Source organism: Lathamus discolor, chromosome 2 (assembly GCF_037157495.1).
Source record: "Lathamus discolor isolate bLatDis1 chromosome 2, bLatDis1.hap1, whole genome shotgun sequence".
Lineage (NCBI taxonomy): Eukaryota > Metazoa > Chordata > Aves > Psittaciformes > Psittacidae > Lathamus > Lathamus discolor.
The window spans coordinates 54,155,975-54,178,552 of NC_088885.1; the positions used below are offsets into that span (position 1 = coordinate 54,155,975).

General features: G+C 40.9%; 1 protein-coding gene across 1 annotated transcript; it reads left to right on the forward strand.

Annotated features, from left to right (window-relative positions):
• Positions 1-670: 670 nt before the first annotated feature.
• Positions 671-20,403, forward strand: EXOG (exo/endonuclease G). Its single transcript, XM_065666862.1, has 6 exons — positions 671-839; positions 1,959-2,108; positions 5,424-5,563; positions 7,271-7,347; positions 8,552-8,666; positions 19,815-20,403. The coding sequence occupies exons 1-6, from the start codon at positions 692-694 to the stop codon at positions 20,274-20,276; spliced, it is 1,092 nt and encodes a 363-aa protein (XP_065522934.1). The 5' UTR covers positions 671-691; the 3' UTR covers positions 20,277-20,403.
• The last annotated feature ends 2,175 nt before the right edge of the window (positions 20,404-22,578 follow it).

A 22,578-nucleotide genomic window follows, 5' to 3' on the forward strand; every position in this document is an offset into this window, starting at 1 on the left:
AAATGCAGTGGACCCATGCCACAGAATTATAGAATGGTTTGGGTTGGAAGAGACCTTAAAGTTCACCCAGTTCCACCCCCCTGCCACGGGCAGGGACACCTTCCACTAGACCAGGTTGCTCCAAGCCCTGTCCAACCTGGCCTTGAACACTGCCAGGGATGGGGCAGCCACAGCTTCTCTGGGCAACCTGTGCCAGGGCCTCACCACCCTCACAGGGAAGAATTTATCCCTAATTTGTAATCTAAATCTATCCTCTACGGGAGGCCGCCAGGAACATCAACAGGCACCTGCGAGGGAAAACCGGTGATAATCGGGGTGGTGGTTTTCCTAACGAAAAGTCTGATGTCAAGTCACCAAATTGTGACTAAACCCAACCCTGCACCATGCCTTGGGGCTAGGAGCCGAAGACCACCGCCCCTGGCGTTGCTGCCTGAGGACTAGCTTAGGCACCCCTCCTCTGGCTGTCCCCTGGAGGAGAGCCCCGCTCCTTCGCTCTCCGTTTTTCACAGCTCTCGGTCAAATCGCGCTTCGCTCCTTCCTGGCGTTTCGTTTCCCCGCGGCGCTGGGGCTGAGGCGGTACCTCGCTCAGGCCATACCGCCATGGCGACCAGGCTCCCGCGACGCCGCGGCCGAGCCGGCAGGGGGCGGTGTGGCTCAGAGAGCCGCCTCGGATGCCCCTCCGCCCGCCGCCATGGCCGCCTTTCCGCGCCACCGCCGCTTCCTGGGCGGCTTCGTGTGCGGGGCCGTGGCGGGCGCCGCTGCTTCGTGCTGGGCTGCGTGGCGGCTCCTCCGCAGCCAGAGCCAGGCGGAGCCGGGTCCCGGGCCAGTCCTGCGGGAGGGTAAGAGCCGCGGGCTGAGGGGAGGCCGGGCGCGGCGGCCCCGGCTCTGCGGAGTGGGAGCCACAGCGGCTTAGCGCGGCCCCGGTCACAACAGCCGCCCTTGTCTCTAAACCCGCTCCCTCCCCTCGGAGGGGTTTTCTCCCAGCTGTGTCCATCCCAAAGGTCCCGGGAGGGCCGGGATCTCGCCCTGTACGTGCGTCGGGCTGGTGGGGAGGTTATTTGAGGATGCTGGGCTGTAACTGGAATTAAAAATTCAGCTTCCCCGCGCTACACTTGCTCACACTGAAATGTTAGTGACATCGAGGGAAGCGGCTGGTGCTGCTGGCGCGATGGCTGCGAATGTCCAGTGCTGCAGTGGAGAGCAGTTGTTCTGTGTGATCTAGTGACAGCCTCATAACATACACACGCATAGATACAGATATACATATATTTATTTTTAAACACACAGTTCATGTCAGGCCATAACTGAGATTTAGCTGTTGCTCGCCCTCGGGAGATGAGTCCAGCACGGGTGGTAGCTGTTCACCTAGGAGGGGGGGAGCGACTGGGGGGCGCTGGGGCCTGGTGGGGATGAATGGTTTTCTCTGCAGCCTGAAGGTTTTGGAGTACTGGGAGTGTTGGGAAGCACAGGAAGAATGGCTCTAAAAATGTGAGTTTCTGTTGAACAGATGTCTGCAGGATGAGTAAGTCAGTAAGACAGATGTAAACTTTCCTCCACCAGAGAAAAATGTTAGTTGCAAAAAAACCCACCAAACATCTCCAAGTGAAGTTTTCATTAATTCAGCAGAATGTAAGCATTCCCAGTGAGGGCAGTAGTCATGCTTGTGTTCAACTTGTGCAGTTCAGTTTGTGAGGAGGAGTGCAGTTTCCAGCTCTGAAGGGTGAAATGTCTGTGTGGATCCTGTGAGGTCCTCATGTGAGGACAAAGAGCACAGGTTTTTTAGTAGAAGGGAGCTTCACTGGATAGTTCTCTTTGTATTTTTTTAAGTCTTAATTGTGGCAGTAACCTCAGGTAGCACCCTATACAGTATGTTTACATCCACTGAAATACTTTTCTTACTGGTTTGTTTCCGATCGGAGTTCACCTGTGGATGGCTTCGTATTTATTTTTCTCCTTAGAACCGGTAGAAGAGTCTTTACTGGAAAAGTATGGATTCCCTGAGGCTGGAACAGAGACCAGATGTTACACAAATCATGCACTGTCTTATGACCAGGCAAAACGGGTGCCCAGATGGGTGATTGAACATATTTCAAAGCAGAAGATGCTGGGTATGTAGGTATTTATTTATTTACCTTTATATGACATCTAGATTGGGCTGTGATGTTTGAAGAAGGTATACCCTGGAGCAGGCAGGGAGAAAAATCCCACAGTGATTTCTAGGTATGGATTTTTCCATAGATTCACAATCCCACTGAAGGCAGCAGGCCTCTGGGTAGGTGTCAGCATCATGACAATGTTAAGGCTGATGTTGCCAGTGATTTAAGAGATCTGCCACTGCAGTTTGGCAGGATTCTTAAGTATTCTTTCTCTTGTTGGGACTAGTCTGGTATTGAACAATGTCTTGAAGCCTGCAAAAATACAGTTGGCCCAGTGGGTTGAGTATGAAAGGGAGGAATGAAGAACTATAGCTACCTTCCATGAGAAATTTCTGTTATGAACAGTCTGTAAGCACCAGATCAATGTAGCTGTGTCAGTGTAAACACTCAACTCCTGCTGCAGGAGGGAATCTTAGCATACATCTTTTAAACATGAATAGAGAAAAAATGAAACACTGAAAATTAAATTTTCTTTACCCTATTCAGACCTGCTCAAGCACATAAAAATTGCTCTTGCTTCCTTAGCTAATGTAGCTCTGTGGTCCAGTTTTTCAGTTTACAGAGTGCTCCTTATGTGTGAAGGCTTGTGAAGTGGCCAGACTGTTTAATCTACAGAATCTACAGAATGAGAAGGAAAGATGGATGCCTATTTACGAGATAAAAATGGAGCAAAGGGTGTCAGCAGTTGTAATTGTTCAAAGCTAGATAGGGCATTCCCTGCTGACTGCAGCCATTATTTACTTTGATGCCGTTCTGTTGTATTTTCTGATGTGCGGTATCTGATACGCTCTCACCCGTTCTTTAAGCAAGACAGAGGCCCAGTGATCTTTTGCTGTCGACAGTGAATGAAGGATGAGTAGTATACAGTCATTGTAAATTAAGTTTATAGCATTAGTTCAGCTTTTGTAAAACAAATTATTAGTAATGGAGATAACTGTATAATTGTAAAATGTTTTATGGATGCAGTAGCCCTCTAAATATATCTTAATCACTGTCTTCAAATTACCTTTCAAAATGAAAAGCGTGATCCTGAAAATATTTATAACCATCCCTTAAGTAGCATCATTGATTCCACTTCTCTCTGAGAAGAAAGCAGTAATTCCAGGCTTACTTTCAAGTGGGTCTTAACCGCCGAATTATTAAAATATTTTCCAAATTATCAGATACAGCTAATCTGCAAATTGAAATTTTGCATCTTGATGCATTCAGCTCCAACTTATGCCTGGTAGCTACCGTAATGGAGATTTGTTGCTGTTCAGGGAAGGTCACAAAAGCCATCTATGTCTTAGAGTTTTGAAAGGATGTAGTGTAAAAAAAACATACTTTATTGGTAAGTAAGAGATCAAATGTTTAAAAACATACATGTAAATGAGGTGTACAAAACTGGTTACAGAAGAAATTAGCCATTTTTATCAACAGTGAGTAGAGAATAAATGATACATTTTTCCACTTTTCAAGTTAATTGATAAATTACACTTTGTCTTAAATATTGAAGTTAAATATGCTTTTTTAAAAATCAGTTTTCTTGTTTTGCACGCTGATATACTTGTCAGTGTTGCTCCCAAAGCATCAATCCTGTCTTGAAGTGTCACATGCTTTACCAAAAATGAAAAGTGAAGCTCCTTCCTTCTGTCTGCACTGCATAAGGGCTCTCTGACCACTGCTCTGTTTTGACATCAACTACATGGACATACAGACAGATGGTCCTGAGTTCTTCAGGGAGTTGCCAAGTGGAGAGCGTGTACCACACTTTGTTCTCACTATGTAGCACAGGAAGCATAGGGTGCATATGCGCTCAGTAGCAATATTGCTGTGACAAAAAAAAAGCCAGAGTAGGTGCAGTTTGTGTGTGTATGCACAGTCAGCTACAAAAGAAAGAATAATTTTAACAACTAGCAGTGATCACTATTGAAAATTGCCCTTCATGTTGTTGCAGCAGGAAACGCTTTATAAAATGCCAAGTCTGAGGAAAATTCTCTCTTGTGTGTACTGATTCATGCTTAAATGGAAAGAGACTACATAATGGTCTTGTGAAATTATGCCTAAGGTGACACCTTGAATTTTATTTAAAAAAATCAGTATGCTGTACATACTTTGAATTACTTTATCATTTGGGGGGAAAAAAATGTGCACAATAGTGATGGTGCTCTAAGCCAGTTATTTTTCAGCTGTGTACTGTGCTGCTGCCTGTGTGGAGCCATTGTGCAGGCGCAGCTTGAGTCAGCCCTTGCATGTGCCTCCACTGCTTCTCTGCAGCACCTTCCTTAACCGTGGAAGATCTTGGGCCCCAGGCCATTCCTCAAGAAGGGTGGTATCTTACTGGAGGCTGTCAGTGCCAGAATAATTCAAGCAAGTCTTGTCTGGCCATCAGTTTTCCAAGGAAGCAGTTAGTGTTTGTGAAGGAGTCCTCTCAAAGTTGCAGCCCACTCAGAGTACTTTCTTCTACAAGGAGCTGACTGGGAGTTTACACACTGCCAGTACACAAGTACAGGTATGTGGTCAGTAAACATGGGAAGAAAGCACAGGCTCTCCAGCAAAGACAGTGGTTTAGAATGGGCTGCCACTTCTACAACAGTTAAGTTAGCTCCCCCTGCAAGCATCCCCCAAAATATTTTTCTCTGCCAGAGGAATTTAGGCCGTCCCGGTTTTTTGTGCATAATTCCCAAATGTCTGGAAAGGCAGCAGGGGAATCTTGGAAAGGAACATGAAAGCTCTGCACTTATTTCCATGCCTGTGAATATCAAATGACTTAAGACTTTCTCTTGAATGGGTTTAGTATTTTACCAAGTGTAACTTTATCAGTATGCACCCATTCTACTTCCAGGCTAGACTGGAAGAAATGCAAGAGGAAGTACTTGTAGTGGCTGAAACATAAAAATGGAATTCCGGTTGGTGAAGATCTGTGTGTCTTCATTGCTCTAAAAAGTGAATCTGTGCTGGTTTATATCTTTAGCAGCCTTTTCTTTAATATTAATCTGCATTTATGATAAGGCTAAAGTATTTTGCTTTTGGGTTTTTTTTTCTCTGTAAAACAGAAGGCATGTTAGAATTTCTAGTGTGTGGTGAGGAAGAATTCTGAACTGGAGCACAGATACTTAAGCAGAATTACTCTTTTTTTATGGTTGAGGAGGAAAATGTCCCATTTAGCTCAATGTGTTGAATCCTTAAGCATGGGTCATTTGGCAGGGTATGACAGAACCAGTTCTTTTTGTGTGGTTGTTATGATGTTGTTATGATAACCTAACAATTTAGCACGTTATTCTTCAGGCAATGCAGACCGAAGGCACTGTAAATTCAGGCCAGATCCTAACATCCCGCTAATGTTTAGTGCTGTCAATGAAGACTACCTTGGAAGCGGATGGTCACGAGGACACATGGCACCTGCAGGAGATAACAAATTTTCAACAGTAGGATTTTTTTTCTTTCTTTTTAATTTGTGTTTATCAGTCAGAAAGGATCTAAAGGCCCTTAAAAGTGATGTGTGATGTTCCTTTTGCAGTCTGTTTTGAGTTGGAACATGATCTCATTGATGCGCAGACCTGGACTTGGAGTTACAAGGTCTGTCCCTGACTGAGCACTGTAGGATGCTCTCACAGACTGCTTCAGGTGTCTAAATCAGGTGCATCCTCTGGTGAAATACCTTTCTTCAATAAACCACATCTAGATTAGCTTGTTTGGCAGAGATGATGTGAGTATATCTTGTACAGTATAGTGTTAAGCAAGTCTTCTCAAATTCTGGTGTGTCACATTGCCTGTCTGTAAAATGAAGGTGATAACCTTCACCGAAGAAACCTCAAAAGTGTCTTCTGAAGCTTGGTTAAAAGGAGACAGGGAATGATGACTTCATTCTGGCCAGCAGGTGCTGAGATGCTTAAGGCTAGATTGAGCAAAGCAAAGATGCTGTTAAGTACTGTTCTGTATTGGCAAGGGGATTGCCTGGATGATTTAAAAGGCTTTTTTCTTTCTGGCAGTATGTATGAGGTAAATTAGACCCTTCTTTTGCCATAGTTCTTTCACTGTATAAAATGTCTTCACCTGTCATTTATTTGAGCTGTAAGAAAGCATGCCCTAATGCCTTGGCCGACTAACAAAGCAGCCTTGGATTTATTGGATCGTCTTGTGGAATGTGCCTAATGCAGCAATTTGTCAATTAAGAAGCAGTTTGAATTTGTATTTCTGCCAGGCAGAACAGTATGCAGTGGGGCAGAGTGACAACACAGTGGAATGTGGTGGAGGAAAGAACAGTTGTTTTATTTCTAATAGAAGTGTCTCTGTGGTTATTTATGTGTGGTATCTGGGGGGGGGGGGGGGGGGGGGGGCGGTGCTGGTAAGCTACTTGTGTAGAGAGATGCTAGACCTGGCTTGAAATGCAGTGAGGTGATACAGTCTTCCACAGTTTAATTAGTGCAGGTAGTGTTTGCTCATTATTCTAAGGAGTTTTGTCAGCTCCTTCACTTTGAAAAAGTAGTGTGTGAAGCCTATTGACAAGTACAGGGCTTGTGAAGATTCTGGGTTAAGTTTTTCTCCTGTATTTGCCTGCTTACATGTAGTTCTTTAGCTCCAGGTCCTTCACATTTGGAGATACATGGGCTTCTGTTCAGAGTGGTTTATGATGCTTTTTAAAGATAAAATTCAGCAGATATGCAGATGTTTGACCATTATGGTCTCATAAATCATTTACTTGCCTGCATATTATGGATTTGTAAAATATTAATGAATATTTTTAATAAAACCATTTCTTGTAAGGGAAGGAAAAAGCTCGCCATTAGGCAGTCAAATAAAGGAAAAGCATGGGTGAAAGCATTCTTCCCATTCAGAAAGAGGACAGTACAAAACTGACATTGGGTGACATAGTAATTCCCGTGCTTCTAGAACTGGATATTCTTGTTCTACATTTCTGTAAAAAAAAATGACTTACATTTTGCATCACCTCAGTTATTCACCTCTTAATCCAAAATAATTTTGTAGATGTTCTGACTTAGCTTTTATCTGTTCGTTTCTGTTGATTAAATGAAGACTAAACTAAAAATGTATTTTGATCCAAAATCTTCTAAAATGTGTGTTTAGCTTGTAAATGTTTCAGTGAAATTATATTCTTTCTTTTCTCTGTGCAGAGAGCTATGGCTGAAACATTTTATCTGTCTAACATCGTGCCTCAGAATTATGAAAATAATGCTGGATTTTGGAACAGGTGAGAAACTACTTGTAAGTAAACTATGTGAAAAATATCAGGCAGTGGCATAAATAAATATTTATAGAGCTGCTTTACATTCAAGTATTCTGGTGCTTTTTATAGGCTATCTGTAGAGATCATAGGAACTTTCTCTGAAATGAAGGGCAGTCCTTGCAGTGCAAGAACAGTATAATGACTACTTTACTTCTTTATTCGGTCAAACCGCAGAGGACCTTTATTTAGAATAGATAAAATTACTTCTTCTGGCTGATGTGGATAAAGGTACCAGGCTTAACATTTCTGCCCTTAAGGAAAATTCAGTAGAAGCAAGGAAAGGGTTTAGATCTTGCTTTAACATCTCTTCCTCAAAAAAGCACTTGCAGTATGCGAGTATTCACATCTCTGTGTGTGGACACTGGTTCACTTTGAATTGGACAACTGAGTGCTTCCCAACCGAGTTGTGACTACTTCAGGTCTAGGGCATTTCTTCAGGTTCTGGCTTCAAGCAGCAGTCAGGCACATTCTCTGTCACTTGTGAGCGCTGGCTGGATTGGTTTGGAGGTAAAGTGAGTGGTTGATAAATTTAAACTTTCTTCACTTAGGATTTTTATTCTTTCATTCCTTTGAGCACAGAAGAACATTAATAAAAGTAGCATTCATTTAGTGTTTCTTGCATAGGACTTATACAATGTTAAGACTCAGAAACGGGAGGGAAAAACGATGAATTTCACAGTGTTTGCTCAAAGGAAGGTTAGCAAAATTATGTACAGCATTTACTAAAAGTCTACAAGATAATGTATCATCATGCAACTGCACACTGCTTTCCAGTTTTACAAGAATGCATGTAAAATCATATGAGGCATTCAGTAAGGTTATACTGTTTTATATTTACTAGTCCCAAGTGACCATCAACAGTATCCTTCTAGTGTGAAGTGTGGGAGTAAGGCATAGTAAGTAGAGAACTTGGATTTTCAGGACAGGTGGTAAGGCTACAAAAACCATTTTCAAATGCATGCAACAACATAAGCATATATGTAAGTAAGTTAAACTGGACAAGTAGGAAGTATGACTTGGACCTGTGTTTTACCTTCGCTGGCTTGTGAGTCAGTCGCAGATGCTTCCAAACTATCAGGAATTCATCTTGCCCTTCGCAGTATGTTTCAAAGATTATGATGGTAAGTTTTCCCAGCTGACTTTACCCTCTCTGACAAATATATTACAGAATGGAAATGTACTGTCGGGAACTGACAGAGAGATTTGAGGATGTTTGGGTAGTTTCTGGACCTCTGACCTTGCCTCAGACAAATGATGATGGAAAGAAGAGTGTTACTTACCAGGTATGTATGTATGTGGCTGGGTTAACAGTGCAGTGACAAATATTTATTTAATTATTTAAAATTGATCCCGTAGCTTGATAAAACAGGGTTAAACATCCTAGTACATACAAAATGTACTAAATGTCCAATACTAGTGGGAACAAGTTCAGTTGAGCTGTTGTATCTTGCCTACACATGAAAAAGTACAATTTTGAAATAATTTTTTTTTTTACTTATAAAGAGAGAATGTCTGTTCAGTCTGCAGTAAAACTGTTTTCTAATTTCAATAATACATGACAGTATTTAAGCAGAGAGTGGGCTTTGCTGATGTGTAGTCATCCATTCAATCATTTATTAATATATTTTAGAAACAGTGTAATACAGAGGTAGTGTGGGTTTGTCAGAACTGTGTTGGAATGCCTGTGCTCCATTACTTTCAAAAGCAGTTGTTTGCTGAAAGGTTTCATTCAAGTTCAGTAGGTTTTAGGTGAAAGCAGTATAATCACTGGTCCATGTTACTGATTCCTGCCCCACCCCTGCTTCTTTTAGTCACCCTTTTTTATTACCTGCTTAAAATACTCTGAAGATTTTGAAGTGCACAGTCTCTAGAAACTGTCACTGATTGACAAAAGATAGGCTATCAAGTTGAGAGATTAATTTATTCGTGCTTATCCTGACTTACTCTTTGTAAGCAAGCATTCAGACATCTGTAGGATTTGAGCATAGGAAGGTATTCAAGGAGTGAGTCTATTGCCTTCTGCCCCTACTGTAATGAGATATTATTGCTGTTTTCAGTTGCTAAATGAAAGCTAGCATAATGCAAATAATAAATACTGTGTTTTGTGCCTCTTGAAAAAACACTTTTCCTTGAAAATAAGTGCTTGGATCAACTGCAGCTTCAGCTCTTGAGTGATTCAGCTGTCCAACTAGTTCTCTGAGGAGCAATGAGTGAGCTTGCTATAACAAGCTCCTATTTCAGAGGTATATGAGAGAGACAAACGAGAGATATTAGGCTTTCAACACTGCCTTGTTTAGCTATAAGATTTAGGCATTATTTCTCCATGATAAATACACAGCTGATTTCCAATTGATTGAACTTGGAACTCTGTCATTAAATAATATAATTTTTCTGTTCACTTTTACCTTTTTATTTCTTTGAAAGCTGTTCCTTATGTTCCCACATGCTCATGGCTATAATCTTGACTGTGATGAAATTACAGCCTTGGTTTCAGGTTTATCTTTTGGTTTTTTTCCCCAGTCATATCATGCATATCAAAATGCAGCCATAATAATCTATCCCTTTCATGTTCACTGGCAGTTTCAAACTTCATCTCTCACCACCACATCCTTGTAAGGAAGGTGGCAACTGTGCTTATTTTCAAGTGCATACATGAGCTGTGGTTAAGGGATACCATAAGTTAGCAGCAAAGCCGTCTTTAGACTGGCAATGGTTCCTTGCCATCCAAAGAAAGAGTGCTGACTTGGCTAGTGCCCATTATATTTTCTAGTCCTTTTCCATGTCTGCTAGTGCTGATGACTGTCACATCCTTCCACAAGATGCTTAATTACCCAATATAATAGAAAACCATCCATACTGGACTCTTTGTTTACTTACTGGGCTTGCTTTTTACTGCTGTAGAAAGATAAAGTCGTGCACAGAGGAGTCCAGTGCTTACTGGTGACAGCATGAGATATATCCAAAAGCACAAAGCTAGGAGCAGGATGAAGATGTTCCCTTTCAACAGTCTTCTGCTGGACGTTTGGCTTACTGTCATGCAGAATGGCACCATAGAGTTCACTAGGCTTGCACATAGCTTGCTGGAGATTGCCTCCTTGCAGCTGTCAGGATATTGCATTTTCTTTTTTATCTCTCAAGATACATATTCATGTTGCATAGCAAAGAATTAAAAATCCTGAGCTGAGTTGAACGTTTTATATCTGGAAATTATTTTCCAGGAAGCAGTTGAGTCATCTGTCAACTGCACCTATCAACTGCTTCACTTTAATCTTGGTCACCTTTTTCTAGTTTTTCTCCAGAGAAAGTGTTTACTTAGAAGAGAAAGATTACATTTTCTGGAAGATGATTGTTGCTCTCCATTTAGGTTTTGAAATGTAAATTTTAGTATTCCACAGGTAAAAATAATAGCAGGCACTGCATTTTACTGCCTTTATTCAAAATAATTTGATACCAGGGTATGGTGATGGAATAATAGGCACAAAATATCCACGCTGCTTTGATTATCATATCGTTCTGTTCTTGGCTCTTGCCAAGATGTCTTCATCATCTTTGGCTTTGATGACAACTCTGGTCTTTTTAATAAATGTTTTATCAGTTTTGGTCTTAATATAAACTAAGAAGTGAAGTTAAGTGTGAGATTGTAAACAGTGGAATGATGGTATTCAGGTTTTCATTTTACCATTTGGCCACATCCTTTACTTGGCTTCCTATGGTGAGATTCAATATGTAAATTGATTTTTATGTCAGTACAGTTAATGCTGTCTGCAGGTGGGAAGAGTAAAATGCTGGTTTTCTTTGGGGTTATTTCCTTTGTGTAAAATTTTTAATTATTTTATTTAGGTCCTCTTTAGCAACACTCCTAAGTGTAAATAAATACAGGTTGAGAATTGTTTTACTATTTTGAAATCTCTTTATGGCGTAAGATTTTGTGCTTGCCATTGTCGTTTGGGGAGAGAGACTTGAGAGTAGAGTGGTGTGTTGGGTTTGGGTTGTTGGGATTTTTTATTCCTTCTTATATCAACACTATACTTAGAAGAGGGAACACTGGCTGGAGAGAAGTTCTCTTCAGGCAGGTACCTTGGCTGCAATTGCAGTCAATGCTGTTGATTTTGGTAGTCTGGGATTGTGTGCCTAAACCATGAACACAAAGAGCTGGCAGCTGAATAAGAAGGGAAGGTGGTACTTAATTGTCTTTCAGAGTGAATTCTGCTAGGTTCAAAAAATGAAAGGCTTTTAGTCTTCATTGTTTGGTCTTATGAAGCTGATGTGAGAGTGTGTCCTTTTTATTTGTATGTGCTGTTTAAGGAGAAGTGCTGTAGTATACACAATAGTGCTGAAACTCACAACCTATAATCTGGTTAAGGTTAATCTATAAACTGTTGAGGCCAAGCTTCCTTCTAGTGTCTTCCTTCTTCTTCTCTGAGACTAGAACTGTGGAAAAAGAGAAAATGCAGAAGTACTACAGTGAATGTGCCTGCATTGATTTGTTTCAGATCCCCTTTTTAATCTGTTTCCTTGTTTTTGTCTAAAGGAGTGGAGATGTATGTATCCATGGCTTTACAGGCTGGTGTTTTTCTCATCAGACATCCAAAAAGGTTATTTTTAGACCACTATAGAGGAAAAACAGAGCATTGGTCATGGCATTGTTCCCAGTTCCTGCTCGGACTCTGGTACCATTTGCTGTTTGATTCCAGAAAGGGAATTAACCTTGAGCTCCTTAGATGCCAGTGTTGTTCTATCTATTGGCTGAACTTGCTGTATCCTCAGATACGTTGTCATTTCATCCGTCTCCAGCAGAGGCTCTTATTGCAAAGAGTAGATTGATGACCATGCTTGTATCTGAAAAACATATTTTGAGAATATATGTAAAACAGAATGCCAGCAGGAAAAATCTGTCCTCTGTCACTGGAGAGGCAGATGCAGAATTTTCATCTTTGTCCAGATCAAATCAAAATGACATTGTCTTATTTTATACATTACTGTTCTGCACTAACTGTCACTTTAGTGATTTTCCTCTGTCAGCAGATTTGGAGTTTGAAATACAAATTTTGCAATAATTCTACTGTATCATGCATGATGCTGCACCCTTCTTATTCCCAGTGCCATCCTAGTAAACAATAATTTAAGAATTGGCTATAGTTGGTGAACAAAAGCACAATGTAGATAACATCTTGTTTGTTAGTGGAAGTATACATTTTTAGGTACTTTTTAGTGTATACTAAAAATATGAAGCTCTTACTGGAATTATGTCTGCTGTTTAATTTTCAAAATTGAATCACGAGCCTGGGCCAGAGACATAAAATAACTGTACCAGAAGATATACTTACTTGTCATCTAGTTCTGTGGCAACAAGTTGCACCACTCAAATAGAAGGTGGTACTTTATGGTTTTCCGCAGTCAAATTTCAGAAATACTAGAGGTTTTCTCCTAGCCAAGATACTGTATTTTTGTTAATGAAGGTAAACCTGGGGACTCTTGACTATTTGGTGACTGCTCCAAATGGGCTTAGGGCCATGGAGACAACTAGTGAGATTTTGATCCGTTACATACGTCCCATAAAACTTAACATACAAAGGGCTAGGTCTGAGATCAGCTGGTATAAATGACTAGAGCTCTGTCAGCCCTAAATTTAGACATGATGTACAAATGAAAATAATAGACACTGGGTTAAGACTGGAGGAGAAGAGACACCAAAGGATAGATTTATGAGGTTGCTTTTATTTAGCGCTGTACCCACCCCAAAAGTTCCTTTATTATAGGAAGCACGGTAATAGAGACTGTAGTGGATTCAGTGGTAAGAAACCTAAATGTCTTCTGTAGAAGTAGTAGTCTGTAAAAATCAAACCAACCAAAACCAACCAACCAAACAAAAAAACCCCAAAGCCCAAGCAAACCAAAGACAGGGGCTGGGGTTTCTGGTTTTTAAGGCCATAACTATGGCCTTTAGGCACAGCCTTTTATTTTTTTTTTTTACCGTGTCTTCATTTGGTTTGGGGTTGGCTTTTTCTTTCTTCCTTTCTTTTCAGTATTTCCAAATGATTTGGCAATAGCAGTCAGACCAATTACAACAAAAATTTTCCTGAAGTACATGCATTTGCATTTTGGAGTGCTTGGCTGTGCAGTGTTGCAGATTGTTACTGTGCTTTTTATCTGTAGTATTTTCTAGTTTTTTTATTGCTAAGTCTGCCTCAGTTCTTAGTGCCATCTGACAGAGTTCTCTCAAATATCTGGGAGAAAACACTATCGACAGAATCAGTGCTGCCTAACATGAATCTGAAAGGAAATGGAGTGAAGGCGGTTAATGTTGTCACAATAATCAAGTAAATAAAATAATGCTGATACCAAAGGGAATTTTTCATACTGCTAGAAAGTCTGTTTTTATGCAGAATTTAGTATCAAATTATAATAAAAGCTCTGGATTGTCAAAACTGGTGTCATATCAGCAGGAATTATCTATAATAAAACATCTGATGGATCTGGTCAGTGTCATACCTAAAGTTACAGCTGAAACAAAATAAGTTCCTGTTCAGAGAAAGTCTTATTTTGGGTGACAGGAATGGTGTCCTTGAATTCTGTTCATCAAGAAATGTGACAGAAGCCTTAATTTTGTTACTGCCAGATGTAGGTGGAAGTACACACAGAGAATTGTGTCTATGCTTGTTTTCAGTCAGTTGTGGTTTCCAGTTTGGCTTAGTTCTAAACTCTGGTTATTATACAGAAAGAGTTATGAAACAGTTACTGGAGTATAGAAGGCATTTCTGGAGCTATCATTTTAATTTATTTGATGATGGTACCCTCTGATGCAAGGACTCTTCAGTGTGCGCTAGCATTTAAGGCATGATTGAATGTGATTTCTATTTACTGGGTTCTAACAGAATCTCAGATAATTGCCAATCCAGAGTTGGCACTCGCTGATGAAAGGCTAGTCCCTTCCGCTAATTCTCTTCACGGCTGATTTTCATTTTCTAGTCACTAGGTGGCAAAAGACTACTTTTATATTCGTGATTACTTTCTTTTAGAAGACGGTAATTTTCTTACCACTCTGGGAAGCTGTAACAGGTGCAGTATAAAATGAAAATATGGTAACATTTATGTATGTTTTAAAATTTCTAGTAAAAGTAACAATGTTTTCTTTTACCATCATCTCAAGTGTTATACCTGGCATATTCCTTCCTCCTGTTAATGTAAGAATGGAGTTTTATATCTCAAAAACTCCAGACTTTAAGGTACTGTAATTTTTAGGGACTGCAATTTTTAGGGACTGCTTTGCTTCATATTCATCTGACTGCCACCACAAAGGTGACATTAGGTAATCTCATGTGCCTCAGCTTACTGTAGATGCCATTAGCAAATTTCTTCATTATTTATTGTGATACTTAAGCATTCCAAAGATGCTACCAATTTTGTCCTTCCAATTTTAAAAACCACAACCAAGAACAGATTTGGCCAAAATTCTGAGGAAAGCCAATCTTAAGACAACTCCTCATACAGTGATGTAGCTATGATGCCGAATTTATCAAAGCTCACTCTTTTAAGAAACAAATTCTCTCTGTTTTAAGAAACCATGTTACTTCTTCACTTATCTTTATCTGTCCCTGTGAACTGTTTAAGTTTGTGTAACTACTTACCAACACGTTTGTTGTTTTAGCAATATGTAAACATCCCTAAATTTCAGGAATTGCATATGTTTTAATGGCCTGTCCTCATGACAGCTGTCCACGATTAATTTGATATAATTGAGGAGTATGACAAATTTATGCACACTTGTGAAGTGTCAGTAGCAATGTCAGTAATAATAAAAACCAATAAACACCATGCTGAAAATGGCATTGTCATAATGTTGCATTATTAGATGTCACCACTTCAGTCACAGGGCTTCAGCCAGCACCAAATCACCAAAGGAAACAAGAGCAAAGCAAAAGTGAAAGGAATAAGCAGCCACAAAAAGGTAGAGCAGTGAACCATTTTATGTTGAACTGATGCAGACAGCAAAGAGAGGTAGTATCTAAAATTTCACATTGGTTTCCCAGATGATGGTTTGAATGTGTTTAATACTATAAAAAGAAGGCTTTTAGCTGGAGGGCCTTTATTTTTATTTTTTTTTTCCTATTATGAGGCTGTTGAAAATTTGAAAGATTAAGCAAAATTCTATTGCAGTAGCAAAATGGAAGTTTTCAAAGGATTACACAAAAATTTACTCTTTGGCCTGTTGCCAACATGGTGTGAAAGCATGTGGGACAGCAGTGACTTTCAAGAGGGCATTGCTGTATTTTCTTGCTTGTATTAGGGCATAAGATCTTTTTTGAATCACAGATACTATTTAAAACTGCTGCTCTTCTCCAGCTGGGACAGAGCTGTTTTGGGCATTGATTGCTGAAAGATCATCTGCTGCCTGTGGATAGACTAGCACAAATCAAGTCAACATCTGTGCATGGATAATCTTAACCCATTTTCTCTTCTGTTACAATAGGAGCATATGCTATCTGCCTCTGTTAAGCATGCATTGAGATAAATGGGATGGTGCAGATCAGAATAGTGATTCAGACTGCTGTTAGGTAAGAAAATCCTCTAGGTGGCAATAGGAAATGAATTGTTGAGTTTGGTTTTCCTATTTACTGCTTCTATTGCAAACTGCACTTCTACAGAATCATACCTTCTTTCCCTGTCTGTTGAATTGTGTGTGTGTGTGTGTGAAAACTGTGGAAACATTCACCTGCGGCTTCTGTATATACTCACATAAAAAAGCAACTTGTGGTATATTACAGAGCATAATGATGGAAATATTATGGCATGCATTTCCTTTTCAACAGAAATCATTGGGTCACACTGGCAGCATTATTTTTTGGTGATGAATCCTGTACATGGTTCACATAAGTGTTAAACTGCAGTAAAAAACCCTTACATGTTCCTTGTCATGCTTTTTCCTCTGTCAGAGAAATCAGCACACTCCTTTGATGTTATTCTCCACCAGCAGAATTAGCTGGGAATAGAACTTTATGCCCCCTTTTATGTAAGGAAAGGACACTTGTGAACTCTGGCCATTTGGCAGGTTGAAGTTTGTTTTAATAACTTTAACAGTATTAGAACTCAGTGAAGTAATTACTTAACAGAAGTAGTGTATCGCTATCCAGAAGACTAGTGTAAAGCCTTTTCGCTACTTAAATTTTATTTAAATCCTAAAAAGAGAGTTTATGGGGAACTAAATTGGTACATCAATTACATGTATGGCCATTGCATGTATAGTGCTGAGTTGTATTTAGAAATACATTTCTCAAAAGGCCAAACCTTCCTTCATTTGTAGCTAGTCCTCTCTTTCTTGCTTTGCTTCCTTCCTTCCATAGGTGAATATACGATGCATAAATGTGCATTATTTTGCATAGAATATATATATTTGCATCATATTGCATAAGCACAGGGTCTGTTTTCCCTTAACACCCACTTCAGGCATTCAGCATTTCCATTTCATACCTAACTATTCTATGTTCAGCTCTATTCATTCCCCAGCCTTTCTATCCACCCACTCAGTTCTCAGACTCAGTCTCATTCCCTCTGCTGGCTCACTCAACACGCATTCACCTGTTTGTTTTACATATGTCATATACCCCCTAATTGGAGATACTTGTAGCAGCTCCGTCTGTGTGTTTACCCTTCTTCTGGTCTTTTATACAACAGAAAGAGGATGCTGGTATGTGTATGTGTGTGGGAGGTATTGAGAAGGGGAGGGAGCCGAGCTAAGGGGGACCTAGCACATGTACATGTATTTATAGTGGAACAAAGTATGTGAAGAAAGACAAAGCATGCCTGGAAAAGGCAGTGCAGGCCATACTGCACAGGAATGCTGCAAGTCTGGAGGCTAGTGGCCAGGTTGAGTGGGGAGCAGGGTTTATTATCACTACTACCTTCTCTCAGGAGGCTGCAGGTGCAGGTTGCAGGTGCACCTGTGCATAGTCTCTTCCTTCTCTTCTGTCCTGCCCTAGGAGCGTGCAGGGAGTAGGATTGCAGTGCAGACTTTGCAATCCCAGGAGAGAAAAGGAATTCCATCCTTTTGCTTTCAACAGTGTCAGTCACTGGATGTATTTGGTTGAATATGGAAATACGAGCTCCTTCCTGTCACCCTCAGGGCTTTTTTTCCACTCAGGACGCTTCTTGGCTGCCTGCTCTCACCCGCAGTACGTTGCATGTAATCCCCAGTTTGAGTGCCACCTATCTCAAATAGGTTGAGCTCTCAACACCATTCATTTTTGCTCTGGGGCCCAACATGAAAAGGATATGGACCTGTCAGAGTGAGTCAGAGGAGGCCACGGAGATGATCTGAGGGATAGAGCACCTTTCGTATGGAGGCAGGGTGAGAGAGTTGGGCTGGAGAAGAGAAGGTTGCAGGGAGAGCTTAGAACAGCTTCCAGTGCCTAAAGGGGGCCTACAGGAAATCTGGAGAGGGTTTTTTTACAGGGGCATGTAGTAGGACAAGGGGGAATGGCTTTAAACTGAAAGGGGGTAGTTTTAGGTTAGGAATTAGGAAGAAATTATTCACAATGAGGGTGGGGAGGCCCTGGCACAGGTTGCCCAGAGAAGCTGTGGCTGTTCCATCCCTGGCGGTGTTTGAGGCCAGCTTGGACGGGGTATTGAGCAACCTGGTCTAGTGGAAGGTATCCCTGCCCATGGCAGGGGGGCTGGAACTAGATGATCCCTTCCAACCCTAACCATTCTGTGATTCTATGATTTTGTAATTCAGTTTTAATCCACCAGATAGCACAGTGTGTTGATGCATAGTTTTTAGTATATTTTATAATTATCGGTGCATCAGTCAGTTTTGATTATTTATGCCATTGAACCTAAGGAGCTGTAACTCTGGTTTCACCCACACTGAATGCTAAATGTAAAGTGCTTTGACACTCAGGAGCTCTAATTTCCCTATCAAGACATCTGTCATTGAAAGGATAAGTAGATTTGCCATAAGGCATTTTATTTATTGCTTACCTGTTTCAGTGACTGCTAGATGTCTAGGCAGAGCTTTATTTAGGAAAAGGTTGGTGGCATAAGCATGATCATTTTTCTAAAAAAAAACCCCGAAACAACCACAAATAAAAAATCCACAAAGAAACACAAACATACCAAAAAATGTTTAAACTACAGCAAAGCCATTAAATAGCCTAGTTTGGGGAAGGGGAGGAAAGTATTCTGTAACAAAGAAATCTAAGAGCACATGTTTGACAGAGATGGTAGTAGTGTTACTACTAAGTTATTGTGCAAAACATGAAAAAACTTTAGTAAAGGCTTCGCTTTCTCCTGAAGGCTTTGTCCCTGGCTTTGGTCTAACCAGTAAGACTTAAATGCTGGTCACTTTAAAAACTGGCAAGAGAGACACACATCAAGCACTGAAAGAATTTGTAACTCAGACTATTGGAATAGACTGCGTGAACCTTGGTTCAGTAGCCACAGGCAAAGTTTAGTTTTAAAAACTCATTTTGTTTTACAGAATGCTGAATGCTCTCAGAATGAAGCATACATAGGAAGTGTTTTCTTTGGTGATTGAGTTATACTGAATATATGAATAGACAAAGTGTGTCTGACCTGATACTCTGGATTAGTTTGTAAAATACTTTCAATTAATGTGATCAGTTTGTGGCAGTGAAATATATACCTGCTTTTTCTGAAATTGTATTTTCACTGTATCTAATAAAAGCAGTCAAAAAATCAAAACAAGCAGTCTGCTTTTGTACATATTGCAAGTACTGGAGATAGTACCAAATTACCAGAATTTATGTATAAACCAAGATGCCTTTGTAGTTTTGGTAAAGTATCTGAACATTTTTCTTCTATTGCTATTAAAGTACAAATTTTAGAAGGGTGGTTGTACAGAAGGGTTGTTCAGATTTTCCATGTATGAGCCTGTTACATTTTGTTAGCATGGCAGATTCAGTTCAGCAACACCAAAAGAAAACAAACCAAAACAACTTAGAATAGTGCATGTGTGAGCGTCACTTTCTGAATATGGGAGAGGTTACATTTATCATCAATAGGTATATTCCCTTGGACTTATTCCTGACACAGGGTGGGGTGTCTACTGTATACATATGTGTGTGAGCATTCAACAGTTTTTGTGTGAATTTAGGGTCCTGATCCTCCATCCTGGTCTAAGTGACACAACAGGAAACCCAACATGTACAAGCTCTTAAGTTGAACCATTGTGAATTTAATGCAAAGCACAGCACTATGAGGACTGCTCAGGGGAAAATTAACTCCATCCTAGCCAGACCCAGTACAAGTGCTTTCCACCTCAGCTTCTAGTCTGATAATGTTGCACATGATTTTGATGGGTACTTAACATGCCGTGGCTCCTTTTCAGAGGTTGTAGGATTAGTCTCTTTTTCTTTTTTTTTTCCCCTCAATTGGTAAGTTCTGTATCTGAAACATGAATTTCCTTTTGACAGGTAATCGGGAAGGATGATGTAGCTGTGCCATCCCACCTATACAAGGTGATCCTTGCCAGGCGGAGCAGAACATCTACAGAGCCCTTGGTACTGGGGGCTTTTGTGGTGCCAAATGATCCCATAGGCTTCAGTCACCAGCTGCCTGAATTCCAAGTAAATATTGAAGATCTGGAAAAAATGTCAGGTTTAGTTTTCTTCCCCCAGGTGGACAAAACCAGAGATGTTAAAAATATCTGTGAAGTGGATACCTGTAAACTGATGGGCTTCAAGGAATTTACGTTGTACATCACTGCTAGGAAAGTGCAGAGTGCCCGTACATTGCACCGGTTGGAGAAAGTCATGTCAGAGTTAAGGGAGGCAGGAATTGAGCCTGATGAGTATCTTCTAAAGCTTCACAAGAAGAAGGAAGAAGAGCTACTGCAGGAAAAACAAGTCACAGCTAGAGAGGGGAAAACTGGCTAAGTACTTGTTCAAGAAGATGTTTGGGGTTTTGTACTTTGAAAGGGGAGCTGAGGGCAAACACAAAGACAAGGGCTGTATGAATTATCCTTTTTTGAGTTGTGAAAACAATAAAGAAATATTTGGAAGATGTTGGGTTTGGAGTAATATTAATTCTCATGTGACATGATGCATACACACGATTTGCTGCAGTACTTACATGTGGGAAATGAAAATGACCCCATTCTGGCATGAATAGATTACTGGACCTCCAGAAAAGGCTTTGTGCTATTTTCCAAGTGGGACGTCAGACTCTGGGTTTGTATACAATCCCTTCTAGGAATATTATAAAAATAGACAGTAGACACCTTGGGAGAACAACTAGAACATGTTTAAATGTAATTCCACATGCAGCTATCTTTCAGTATGACACTGTGGAAGCAATGGTACTTTCTGGGATTTTTTAAAATTATTGTAGAAATATTTCATTTAACACTCTTTTATTAGAGACCTGGAAGACATAATGGAATCCCTTACAGTCTTCACACAGTGATGTTAACCAAACCAGATTGTCTCTTACCTCTCCTGACCTTGTGTGCTTGGGATATTTTAGCATGTCAGCTCTTGTCACCTGCAGCAGACTTCTTCCATTCATGTATAATTCTGCATTTAAAAAAACAAGAATAGAAGCAGAGTTTGCACAGGTTGCTGTCAGGGTCAGTGGAGTCTTCATAAATTAATGTAAGCTTAGTATTTCACTTTCACCACTAAGTTTGGATAAATGTGTTTTCTTTGATGTTGCTTGATTTGAGAAGTGTGCACTGCTTTCTTTTTGTTTGTGGTTATCACTCACTGGTTTTTTTTCCCCAGCATCAGTCTTTGGTATATAAATGTCACAACAAAACTTCTTTGTGAATGCAGAAGATTGAGTATAAATGCATTTCCGGTTCTGCCTCAGCAGCAACTGAAGTTGGTCAGATTTGCATTGGCTTGAGAGGCTTAATGAAGGTTTTTTTTTTTCATTAGTTTTGTACTTGTGTTTACATCTTGAATTCCAGACATACTTGAATTTTGGACATAGATTAATGTGACTCATATCCTGAGATTTTAAATCTGGAAAGAAAGAGTAAAAAATTCCTAGAATATTTAGAATTCTCTTTTACTGGTAAGACTCTATGTAAATTTGAAGTTGTGTCATATGGACACCTTCAGTAGTTCTAATGTGAGAATTAATATTGTTTCTGAGAAGGGTCATGTACTGTCAGGCTGAATTGGGCTGTTTTCATAACGGATGAATCAGGAGCATTATTTGGATGCTGTGAATCATCAGCTGGATTTTATAAAAACTGTGTAGTTTCCTTCATTTCAGAGAAAAAAGCCAGGAGCGGGAATCCTCAGAGGAATACTGCCTTAGGCCTCCAAGCCCCAAAGGTGCCAGTTTTGCACGGCAGGGATGAACCACCCCTCACCTTGGAGGCCATCTCTTCCTGCAGCTACTGCTGGACTTGCTGCAGCTTCTGTTCCTGGACCATCAACCGGCTCAGCACCTCCTGGTCCTGCTTCAGGGAGGAAGATGACATGGTAGTGCCATGCAAGGCAGGGGTGGCTGTCCCCCGGGGTCAGACCCACCTTACTGGGCTAGTGGCCACGGGCTCTCAGTGCCAGCAGGACATCTGCAGCATGGCTTGAATTTCTGTCCATGCTGCTGACTCATACAACCCAATTGGGGTTGGGGAGCAAGGGGCTCCCCCACGTTACACTGAAGCACAACCAGCTGGAGGGGAGGGGTGGGCCTGGCAGCCCCCTCCCAAGCCCCACATGCGACCGACTCCTTACCTGGCTCTTCTGTCTCTCCACCTTGCCCTCCTCCTGCCTTGACAGGAGGGAGTCCACCTGCTCCTGCAGCTTCTCAAAGCGCTGCAGGAGATTCCCCACCTGTGTGCTGCTGTCCCTGCAGATGGGGCACACTGTCTGCCTCTTCCTGCTCCTGCCCTGTGCTCTTTTAACATGCTAACTTGTACAGAACTGATTTGAAGGATGGCCTCAGCTACCAGTTGGAATAGCCCGGATGCATCCTACCATTCTATGATTAAAGAAGTACCTCTTGATACACGTACCGTACAAGACAGAACATCCTCTGTACTGACTGAAGCCCGTCTGGAATACACTGCCTCTGGCCCTTAAGGTGTGCTCTTGGGGATAACCGGCTCTGCTTCTGCCAGTGGGAACGTAACTGACCCCAGTAAAATCCAAAGGCGTGTGCTTTGCAGGAAGGCGAATTCCCTATGGAGTACTGACCTGGCATACTGCCCTGCACAAGTGCTGG